The following is a 12,552-nucleotide window of genomic DNA, read 5'->3' on the forward strand; positions in this document are numbered from 1 at the left end:
AAAGAACTACAACACAGATTATTGCCTAATAGAAAATACCCCAATACTAGAGCTGTTAATATTGATCAACACCAATAACTGTGGCATAAGAAGGGCATAAATATTGAGTTTAAAATAATTAATGGAAATCAGTAGCTTAAATAATAAAAGTGATTTGTGACCAGTGATTGATTCCCATCAGAAGCACCTGGCTTAATTTGGAAGATATCATCACCCAACACAACAAGGCATTGTAACTGGCCCGTGTCTTTCCCTGCAATCTGTAATCACGGGTCATTATGGGCTCCTGTAGTACAGATTGACCTTAATGACATTAGAAGACCTCTGACGCACTCATTGTCACACACACAAATTAGAATACAGACATTCTCATTCACATCCACTGTGCACGCACACACACAAAAGAAACCTGATTACTCACACACAGCTGTGGAGCGGAAATAGATAACCCTTGTCACTACCGCACACTCATATCACAGTCTGTCAGTTTATATGGATTTGTGTTGTATGGATTTTGGAATATAGACTTTGATCATCCCATAATATTGTCCTCTATCCTTGTCTGTCTCCTCATAGAAACTAACTCATTTTTTATTCTTCATCCAAAGGGGCAAACTTAATCACTGAGGCTGTTTTTAAACCATGGCCAGCTTTCCGTTATCATGAATATATTCAAGCTGCCCAGTCTATGGCCACAGAGTAGCTTCACTCAGCTACTTTGATGGTATTTTTTGAAAGCTGGGTTTTTCCCGAAGGATTCAGGAGGTCATTATAAAGGCACCAACTGCTCCTTTCTTGACACTTTTTTCAATTTAGGTTACCATTTCCTCTGCATCTTATTCTCCCCATGATCCACACACACACACACACACACACACACACACACACACACACACACACACTCACACACACAAACGTACACAAACTCCTGGTCCCTTTCTTCAAACTTCCCCTTTTCATCTCATCCTTCTTTTCTCCCTCTGCCCTCCCACCCTTTCTTCCTTCCTCTCTTTATTTTAGTCACCTCTTCACCTGCAGCTTTTCCTGTGGGTGAGAGCAGGTATGGTCCATTTTTGCTTGGTAATTCTAAAATGATTTTGCCGGCGCAGGGGCAGGAGTAACACGAAATATACCTGATGCATTTAAGGTCCTGTACACCCAAAAAGCTTTCCCTCGTACAACGGCTTCCAGCTTTTACGTAATCAATGCAGCTGTGTACATCGAATGTGTTACTCTTCACACATTAAACATGCTTTATGCAGGTTAACAGTGACCCAGAGCCACTGTTAACATTTCAACTCTGCGGCTGTCTCTACAGCAGATTCACAGCTGCCACCGTTGTGCTGGTGACATGTTGCTTTCACAGCACAGCCCATGTGTAGAAAATGTGTTCGTCTGACTGATTTTGACCTCTTAACAGGCAGAAGTTGGGCAGAGTGATGTTTGGTTGTTTGCTAAGGTTGACAAACTCCGGACTTCTGAAGACATAATTTGTCTCACCCTAACAGGTGCGACAAAACAAACAGTGTGAGAGTGAGGAGAGAGATGTCATTGAAGCACAGTCTGTACATGCCCACACACACCCCCTGAGGAGACGTCTGATCAGCCCAAAATAACTGAAAACACTTCAGTGACATGGATCCAATATCTAAGAATTAAGACACTGTCAAAGTGACACTACCTTTTTTTTTCAGCGACAACACACATAGATCAGCATCACTGGAAATGCACTAGTAGCCAGAAGGCTAATTTACAACTGTTGGCAAAATGTTAAAGCCATTGAAACAATAAGAAAACACACAACATGTAAGTTTCAAACAGGAGAGAGCAGGCGGAAACATGAAGCAGCTGAACGGACTGGTAAAGCAAGCAGCATGCAAATTAGGAAAGTGCAGGGAATTAATACAAACCTGCGTTTAATGATATATGACAATCAGACAGTCAGTACAATTAATACGTGACATCATATAATCACATTACATTATAGGTGAAGCTAATAAATTCAGCATGGACCTCATTCTTTACCTTACAAGCTTTCTGGTGTTTTCAACCTCATCTCACAGTCTTCTTCAGATGTCATCCGATTACAAGGGTAAAATGATATCAATATCAATAGAGCTGCTTTTGTGTTCGGAGGATTTTACCTTGTATTTCCTAGCCGGTCAGCTTATGTGAATATTTTTATAACAACATTTTGACAGTATGTACATTGTATTTCTAATTCAGTTCCCCTCTGTACATAAAAAGTTCAGTGTTCTCAAGTATACTCCTTTTACAAGATGCTAAAAATATGAATATGATTCCTGCCAGTGTCATACTTTGTTTGAAAGTCTTAAAAAAAGATCAATCTCTGCTCTTGAAAAGATCATCTCTACCACAGACCTTTTACACATCGGCCATTATCAGGCAAAGCTCAACAAAACTGTTCATTTGTTATCTCCAGATAATGGAATCATGCGTCTGATCTCAATCTAATAGGCTAGGACACAACTATGACATATAGCACAGCTGCTCCCAGCTTCCTTATTGCTCTGCACCATTTGCTCTGCAAATACTTCTTAGTGGTTTTTACACATTTAAAAAAAACTGTGAGAAATGGCCAAGGCACATAAATTGTCCAAAAGGTTGAAAAACTATAAAGACATCAAGGTGTGTTGCATTAAACTTACTCTAATAATGACTGATTAAAAAAAATAGGTGAATGTATTTTACATAACAAGAGCAATAGTCCAGGGTGACCTATTCATAAGCAAATAAGTCTTAATGAAGTTGAATGAATGATTAGTATGTATGTTTGATTTTGTGACTTTGTGTAGCTATGAATTGGTTGTGTGAGTAATTTCAGCCATTTTTCATTTAGAACTAAGAATTACCTGAGTATAAACCAGAAGCTGTGCCAAGAACCAGCAGGTTTCAAAAACCATGGCATGAAATTCATTGTACACAGCCACTTGTAGCACCATCATTAGGCCAAAGTTTTTCTTTTCCAAAGTCTGTATTTCTTGACCCTGCATACTGACCAATAAATTGTGACACAGATGACACATGCAGCATGGAATATAAACGCTCATGACACTGTCGTGACTTTCCTCTCAGTTTCTAAATGGGTGTTTGTCTTATGATAAACATACGCTACAGTATTTCCTGTATGCATAATACTTGCAAAGAAAAAAATTAAAGCACTTGAGTTTTCTGACCCCATGAACTTCCGCCTGCAGTCACACACACACACACACACATCATACTTCCTTTTGACCACATAGCCATTTCACAATGGGTCCAGAAAAGTCCAAGATGAAGTCCAGACCAACTCTCAGAATCACGACACTGGTAGGATCTTTAGGAGCCTCATCACATCACTGCTGTGAGATGTGCTGAACATTACCAAACATTTTGTCAGTGCTAACCTATAATGTGCAACCCAGATCTTTCCAGTGTGGGCACCGTTCCAACAGAAGAGCAGAGTTTACAGTCGGCAGATGTGTTATCAGTTCAGTTCTCTAATAGTTGACATATTAGCTTTTGGCAGATGAGGATGTTTTTACAGTTTGAGGAGCAACTTGAGACTTTCTTTGAAGATCCAGTGCGACGTATTAGATTGTAGTTTGGGTTCAGGCTGTTAGTAATGGACACTACATAAACATGTGTTTCAATTGAAATGAAGTTATTTACAGTTTAAAAAATACAAAAGAATTCCTGGATCAGTTGCAATAAAGCTTTGAAACAAGTGTCATAAAGTGTTGTGATAAGGTCCAGCAACCCTCCCTTTATCCAAACTTTCACTTTCTCTGCTACTTTGACACATTAAATGGCCATTTCTGTTTTTGTTATTTTTGTTGGAGACTAATTCCTACCTCACAAAATATACTTTTTTTAAAGCCAAGTCCAAAACAGATTGATGGCATACACCCAGTCATCCTTTCCTTCTATATAAACCCACACACCGGCAACAGTGAGACGCATATTGGTGTTGGTGAACATGCTACAGCCACATAGCTGGAGACGGCTGAAACCAGGTCAGCAACACAATTCATTTTTATGCTTTAAGATAGATTATGCACCTTGGCTCAGCCAGCCTATGCTGGAGCCCTATATGACAACAGGGTGGGACTCTACTTTTGAGAAACAGTAATGCTGCTTGGCATGTTGTATGCTGAGTTTCATCATTCCAGCTGGTGTGTTGTGATTGGAGGAATTCATGTTGTTACCATGGTCCCTATAGTCTCCTTTACCAATAATCCAAACAGATCCCACCCTCACTTCTCTCTGATGCTGAATTACCATAAAATGGCTCAGCTGTAAATAAAAGTTTGATGTTATTCAAATGTGTGATACTGTAGACCTTAGTGTTCAGCCACCTTTAATTGCTTTTTTTTTAATGAGTGATTTCCACATAACATAACATACAAGAAGTTAAGATTCCTTTGCTCACAGTGTGCGTGCAACTGTACAGTGAATCCCACACACTGAATCATGGCACTGCAAATCATAATCCGGCACTCAATCAGGTGAAATCTCCCATTCCGGGAAACAGGGTAATTTTTTATGGCTGCACTTGTTCAACGGGAAATCATGTGGACTCCGAAGTCTGTCTTCAGTCCTCAGAGGGAGGGGGGAGCGGGGCACAGTGCTGGAGAAGGATCGGTGTTGGGGCGGGAGGTGGACTTGTTTCTTTATTTAAATCCCTATCCTTCACTCGTTTTCTGATTAGCACCGGGAACACAAGCTGGAATAATGGACTGTCCTGGAAATTCATGTTCAGTGCAGTGGTAAGTCTGAAAATCTCCACTTTTAAGGGCTGCCTCACAGACGCCTACCGGGAACAATAAAATGATTGTTGAACTGATAAACTTTTTCCTGGCAACTGACAAAAGCCATTTTTAATAATGGAGAAAAAAAATAAAAACATTTTTGACGATAGTGTTCATACCCTTTGAAAGCCTAAAAGTTTTCATGTGTGATCCCGCTCAACAGGTGGTTCTCTGCGCACTGACTCGTAGTATTTCGCATGACAGTCATTTATTTTGATAGATAGGCTCCATCAGCGCTCAACGGAGCAAAAGATAGCACGGTTAATCTGTGTTCTGTGCTCTTTTATAATTTAATCAGACAAGCAACGTTCATTACAGATAATCATATTGAACAATTAGTGTTGGATAAATGTCCTGTCCTTTTCTGGTGAGATAAGCAGAAAATACGCAACCGATCTTCTTTTTTTTCTTTTTTACTTTGTTATTCTTTGACAATTCAGTGAGTAATGAGATTCCTAAATATTTGTGTTGCGGAGGCAGTTACTGTATAAACACAGAGGCTATAAACAGAGCGAGAAAAATATTTACAATCACCCATTTCAGCACAGATTAAAAGCCAAAAAAGATTAAAGCTAATGATAAATCATCGATGTGTCTATTAAGCTTCTTATGTGAGACTAAAGATATGAAAGACACCAGATACAACACTGCATGTACAGGTGTGTATTAGTTTACCGTTCACATTTCCTTTGATTGTACATTTTTGAAAAGGTTTTTAAAAATGCCATTATAAAAAAAAAAACTTCACTAATTAAAGCCTTATTTTTGGAATATGCTGCTGCCAGTGTCTCCAACTGATTAAATGACTTGTACCCTAAAGCTGGAAGGCTTTTGATAAATCCTCTGGATGGAGACTCAACATCCATCATGCAGCATCCACAGGGTAATGCTATAGTTCATTAACTGTTTCCAATACTTTCAGGCTCTCTGGCTCATTCATTTATTTATTTACTTACTGAATAGGTGCAGGCAAGGGGATGTAAAGGCGGGGGCTCATGAGTGCATCAAGAAATCCTTAGTCTTACAGCATTGCTCCATTTTACAAAACAAGTATGGTGGAGTGAGTCACTTTCTGAGGATGCTCTGCTAAAAACCTTTCAGCCCCCATTACCGCTGTGAGTGATTTGGTTTTTCCCACTAAGCACAAAACACTTGAGCTTGGTGGGTTTTTTTGGAGTTCCTCCTCCTGAGTGTGTGTCATCAGTGAATAAGCAGACATAGGTAGATAGACAGACAGACAGACAGACAGATAGATAGATAGATAGATGTTAATTCACCTATAGTAGATGCAACATGGTCTTTTTTTAATAGACTCTTGCAGCGAGGACAACCTCCTTTCTTCCAATCACACACTTTGTCTGCTGCTGTGTAGTTGATGGGATTTGCCACCTTCCACTCATGTGAGTGTTAAAGAAAGCCAGCTGGACAGTGAAAGAGAAAGAGCAAGAGAGATTTTAGCCTACTAATATTGTACATCCAAACCTAAAGTGTAAAAAGATGATAGGACATGTGAAGTGTTATTTAAAGGTACGTTATTTACATAAGAAAATGTGAAAGAATTTACATGTGTGTGCCTGCTGACTGATTTCTATGTAAAGCATCATCATCCAGCAAATGTATCTCTGCTAACATTGATGAGCCTCTTGTTGAAAGCTAGACAATGATTGTTTAAGCTGGCTAGCTAGCTACTGCGCCGACAAATAAAAATGCAGACAATATATCATGCAATGAGAACAGGTTAGTTCAACAATGTCACTCGCCTATATTGTGCTAGCCAGTAAGATTATAACAGTATTACGTTTACAATAACATAAGGTCATCAAACTCTTATCTGTATCAATGAACTTTGTTTTAGCGCTGTGTCAGAGCTGCAGAGGTAAATATAGCGTATAGTCTCAAATATAGTTTATAGTCAAACTATAAGAACGTTGGACTTTTAGTTACCTCATCTTTCATCAAGATGCTGGTCAATCACGTTCAGTCTCAGGCACAGCATGTCACGTCACTGTTTTGGCCAAAGCCTAGGACGCTCTATGACAGGGATGCCAGGGTGAAATTGGTCAGGGGGCCAGATTTTTTTCAAGTGAGACCTCAGCGGGCCAAATTACACTTTCGAACTGAAAAGACCAAACACTGACTCAACATCACTGTTTGAAATTATTCATTAAGGCCTACACATCAAAAAGAAATTACATTGGCACCACAATAGCCTCACAATGAAGTTTACAATTACATAGAAGCCTAAAGCAAGTTACAGTAACCTCTGAAAACGTAACATTGTCCCATCCGAGCTAGGGCTGTCAAAATTGCTCAAAAATGACATTCGAATATTCCCTCTAAAAAACACATGTATTCAAACTATTTGAATATCTATTTGCGCATTATTCAATGACGCACATCACATCAATACCAGGACAAACTAATACAACGAGACATAACTACTGTATAGGTAGGCTAGTTTATTTAAGTTTAAACATATTTGACAACATATTACCTACATAAAAATAACATGAACTAATGGCCAAGACCGCAGAGCTCATTCTAGCTCTCATACTTGCTCGCTCGCACTCTCTCTCTCTCTCTCTCTCACCCGCCCCCTCACGCGCTCTGTGCATACTAGTTTAAATGAACAACAACAATAAACAAATGCTGAGTGCTGATCAAACGTTTTGTGCAAGCAATTTAAGCTTAGAGGCTCACTGCGCTGTTTGTCTCCCGCTCCGTGCTCAAAGTCACACCAGGCAGCTCTGCAGGATTAATAAAGTATGTAACCTATTTTATTCGTTCATAACACATTTTTACCTAACGAAATTATCTGATTTAATTCACATTTTTGGCTTTTTGTAAAAAATAAAACATTAAATAAAAAAAAAAAATGCTCTCCCATATCAACCCACGGGCCGGATGTAATGTTCAATCGGGCCGGGTCCTGCCCGCGGGCCGTAACCCTGGCATCCCTGCCCTATGAGGTGCAAGCAAAACAGGATTCTGACTGCACTTCACCTACCAGCCACCGGTGTCATTAATAACAAGGGTTTTCTGAATGTTACGCATAGTGCCTTTAAGTTTCTCTAAATAGGTGCTTCTATCTTGTCTTTTTAGTTTGTTTATCTCTCATCAGTCTGCTATCTTAGAGATCCTTTCCAAGCATGTTCTAGGACATCTGAAATTGTTTTTCCACAGAAAAAAAGCAGTAACAAAATTCTTACAACTTTAATTAAGGAAGGAAATGAAAAGAATTGTGACAAATTGTAACAGTAACCCATGTTCTTTATGTTTTCCAGGTATTAACTGTTTGGATTTACGTGGCAAATGAACTAAAGATCAACACAACACTGATTATCCCTTTTCCAGTATTTAAAGGATTGCCTTTTTTCCAGTGGTCGTTATGATTTATGTGTTGGATCCAAACTGATTAAATACACCTTCCTCGCCTGATTAAAACCTACTGGTTCGTACATGTTTTGGCCTACAGTTAAAGACACATTGGTCAACAGTTTTCCACGATGTGAGTGGATCTAGAGGTGGCCATCTCATCTACCATGATGGAATCTGGTCTGTCACCTTCCACAGACCTACACCTCAACACCAGCAGCTATGTCAATAACAGCAACACCAGCTGGAGTGGGCTCCTTGATGGTGACTCACCGAGGAGCAATCACACCGTCACCCTACACGACCGCTTCCACAACGCTCTGCTGGGAGTCTTTCTGGGACTCCTTTCTCTCCTCACCATTATCATGAACCTGCTCGTTCTCTACGCCGTGAAGAGAGAGAAGAGCCTGCACACCGTTGGGAACCTCTACATTGTCAGTCTGTCGGTGGCAGATCTGATTGTAGGCGCCACAGTTATGCCTCTGAACTTGGTGTATTTATTGGAGGATGAATGGAAGCTAGGTCGTGCTGTCTGTCAGTTTTGGCTTATCATGGACTACGTGGCAAGCACAGCCTCAATCTTTAGCTTGTTTATCCTGTGTTTGGACCGGTATCGCTCCGTCAGACAACCGCTAAAGTACCTAAAGTATAGAACACGGGGAAAAGCCAGTGTGATGATTTCTGGAGCCTGGCTGCTGTCGATGATGTGGATTATTCCGATTTTAGGATGGAGGTCCTTCACACATGTCGACCTTAAACCTGAGGAGGAGAACAAGTGTGACACGGATTTCCGCTTCGTCACGTGGTTTAAGGTCATTACTGCCGTCTTCAACTTCTACGTGCCCTCAGTTTTGATGCTGTGGTTTTACACACACATCTACTTAGCTGTGAGACAACATCTGAGAGACAGAGAAAGAATCATCCATCCAACTGATTCCTTTGGGGAAAATGAGAACGGACAAAATGTTAAAACTCTTGAGAAAAATGACTCCAAATCACCCAAGAGGCAGTGTGAGGTTCTAATCAAACTCTCTAAAAAACAACGCTTGCTGGACCAGAACACTTTAGATCAGATATATTCCTTAGAAGATAATAATAAAACCAAAGCTGCTCCTTCTATCTCTCACAGAAAAATTGGTGCAAAAGGCCAGCAGGCGTCATTGCTTGCCATGACAACAAAACGATTCAGAATGGCACGAAAGGCCAATAGGTGCTCGCTGTCCCCTGAGGAGAAGCAGCCCGACGCTGAGATTCCCCTGAGTCGACCCTCAGTTCCACAGGACGTACTTTGCTCAGAGGGGAGTAATGAGAACAAACTTCCAGCATCTTTAAATGAATGTCACGTCACAGTACCAAACTCAGTCAGCGGTGTCTGTGCTATCAGTCAGGTTTCAGCCGTCCAGAGGTACACGTCTGCGCTGTTTAACAACTACGACCCCAGTCGCGCTCCCCCCTGGGCTGACGAAGGGGTTGAAGATGCCAAATTGGACCCACTCACTCTGAGACAGACGTGGCAAAAGTTTATTGACCAATCACGTCAGCGTATCCAAAGTCTGAGGATCCACAAAGAGCACAAAGCAGCCAAGCAGTTGGGCTTTATAATCGCTGCTTTCTTGTTGTGTTGGATACCGTACTTCATAGCTTTCATGGTCATGGCATTCTGCAAAGAGTGTGTGCACCATGACCTTCACATGTTCACCATATGGCTAGGTTACATCAACTCCACTCTCAACCCTTTCATATACCCGCTCTGCAATGGGAACTTTAAACGGGTCTTCAAAAACATTCTGAACATTCGATTCTGACAGATTGTGATTCGGGGGGGGGGATAAGCCGAACAAAATTAGAGGTGTTTAGATGCTGCTGATATTCACTGATGAGGAGGTGACAACAGCCAAACAGCTGAATAAATGTAATGCCTCCATAGGCTTTCAAAGTGTAGATAAAACCATACTTGTATGTTGAGTGTCAGTTATTTGTGTTTGTTCTAGATCTTACTTTTGTAACCTACTGCACTTTTCAGATTAATGGCAGTAGTTGAGGATAATGTTGGAATCTAATGTTATTTATTTTGTCTGTCTTATGCTATCATGATAATGTGTGTCTAGGGCCAGAGGCCAGGGAGACACATCTGGTCCAGAATGAAGTAAAGCTATGTCCAAAAAGTGCTTTTAAAGAATCTTTTTTTTATTTATTTATTAGCACTATCAATGTAGAGAAACAGAGATTTAATGTGATACAACAGGATGTTACATGCTCGAAGCACTGCCATGCACTTTTGAGTATTTTTGTGACTTGTCACATTGTCATTAAAACAGGATTTGAGGCATCAGTCAGTCCAGGAAAAACACAAATCTTGGCTGGTGTCTACTGAGCCGAATTTGGAACTGTTCAGTTGTCCTTTTATTTAACCCTTTTTTTTACATACAAGCTTTAAATGTTTTTAACACATTAAAGCCATCATCTTATCAAATATAATGTGCAGAAATCTTCTGGTCTGGTTTGATCTGTTTGTGCTGTATTAATATCTACATGTACAGTGTAAACGCTATGCAGTAGCTCAAGTTTGGATGTATGTCTAAATCACATTTTCAAAACATCACAGTGTGCACAGGGGGACTATTTAAATCTTGTTATCAAACCACAGAAGGATTGTTTTTTTTCTAACAAATCTGCCCTTTAGCAAATGATTGCTAAGCTTTTCACACTCATCTGTTTAATGCTGTGATATGGAACCTCTTTTCATGTCATTAGACAAGAAGCAGCAAATATAATTCCACAGTCCTGTAGAAAAGCAACCATAAATTTCAGACTCCTGTAATGCATTTGTAGTGAATTAAATTTTTGGAACAAACACACAAAGTGCACCCATCAGGCTCTGGAGACAGAGCATCACAGCACAATTACACTATGTCTCAAATAGTAAGGGTTAAGCCCAAAATCCTGTTATGAAAAACAAAGTCAAATGGTGATTTAACTGACATTTAACCATTCCCATGATACACATTTAAACAATGTGTTCAGATTTTTACAGAAAATAACCTTTTTCTCATGTCGGAGGCCTATTTCGTTTTTTTTCATTTTAATATGTGAAGTATAATGTTTGAAATAGGGTGCCATGTTTTATTATAACAAAATGTAGATCAAGAAACGCATAATGTTTCCTGTGCACAATGAACACAGACAGAGTGAGTCACTACTTAGCCAAATCAAACACATCGGAGGGGGGTGGAACTGAGCTGGGAGATGTGATGATGTGAGGCTTGTGTGTGATTGCACTGAGTACATCTCTGTCAACAAAACTGAGCCAGTGTCAGGCTGCTCTTCAGGATAAACATGTGTTTTAGACGTTCTTTTGCAATGCTTTCTCAAATCGAAGCTATTAAGTTCTGCTAGAAATGACTGCATATTTACTGCAAATTCTGTACCATTGTGACAATGCTCTCGTCGTTTCATAGTGGCCACTGAATATTTTAATGTTCATGTAAATCAAGGACATTTCTGCAAGAGCCGTTTTTCAATTAGAGATAAATTCCAGCTGCTCTCTGGCTTCATTTCATTCCAGCAAAGCTTTATTGCTGGCAACAGAGAGCAAAGGTCTCGGTGTCGCATTCTAATGATCAGTTGATGGCATTTAATGGTGTTTTAATAATGCTTTTTGTTATGACAACCAGATCATATCTGTTATAAAGTCAGTTAGTCCACCGGTCAAAATGAGGCAATACTGAACAGACAGTGTTTGGAGTCTGTAATACAACAGCCTTGCATTCATTTCCAACTTTATTAAGGTCATAATGTTCAGTTTTTGTTGACACTGTTTTAGAGATGTGTTGATTCAACTTTGCAATAATTGCCATCACATACAGTGCACTCAGCACAACATAGATGGCAGCCTCCTTGTTTTGCTCAGATGCAGAAACCTACTCCTAACTACCTGGTCTTAGTTTGTCTTTATGTCAGTTAGTTTGTGTTAATTTGGTTAAACACAACTTCATTTTGCACCATGTCAACACAATTAAAAAGAATAAGGGTACAGCACAGGACTGGACAGGTTGACACAGGACCCCACTACCAAATGGGGACATTTGACTACAGTACAGTGCAGGGCTTAGTGGATTATTGTTTTTCTGTGGTGCAAACAAATCTGACTGTAACCAAAAACTAACTGACTCATAGAAAACCTTTAGGAGCCCTGGAGGTCTCCCAAGTAGTAATCGAGCCTTGGTTATATATACCTTTATCATCACTTCTGGGTTCCATCAGTGTAGGCAAACTGCAGGCAAGTCAATCTTATTTATGCAGCCCAAAATCACAAATCACAAATGTCTCATGCATCACCCTCTATCCTTATATGCTTTAGATCATA

The 12,552-nt window shown here is 40.0% G+C and overlaps 1 protein-coding gene across 1 annotated transcript; it reads left to right on the forward strand.

Moving 5' to 3' along the window:
* The first annotated feature begins 4,637 nt into the window (after positions 1–4,637).
* Positions 4,638–10,577, forward strand: hrh1 (histamine receptor H1). Its single transcript, XM_023426796.2, has 2 exons — positions 4,638–4,769; positions 8,096–10,577. Exon 2 carries the CDS (start codon positions 8,354–8,356, stop codon positions 9,989–9,991), a length of 1,638 nt encoding a protein of 545 aa, XP_023282564.1. The 5' UTR covers positions 4,638–4,769; positions 8,096–8,353; the 3' UTR covers positions 9,992–10,577.
* The last annotated feature ends 1,975 nt before the right edge of the window (positions 10,578–12,552 follow it).

Source organism: Seriola lalandi, unplaced genomic scaffold (assembly GCF_002814215.2).
Source record: "Seriola lalandi dorsalis isolate HSWRI2012SDOR001 ecotype SW California unplaced genomic scaffold, Sedor1 jcf7180002054840, whole genome shotgun sequence".
Taxonomy (NCBI): domain Eukaryota; kingdom Metazoa; phylum Chordata; class Actinopteri; order Carangiformes; family Carangidae; genus Seriola; species Seriola lalandi.

Coding starts and splice junctions, on each gene's coding strand:
- hrh1 (XM_023426796.2), top strand. CDS start 8,354: ATGATGGAATCTGGTCTGTCACCTTCCACAGACCTACACCTCAACACC.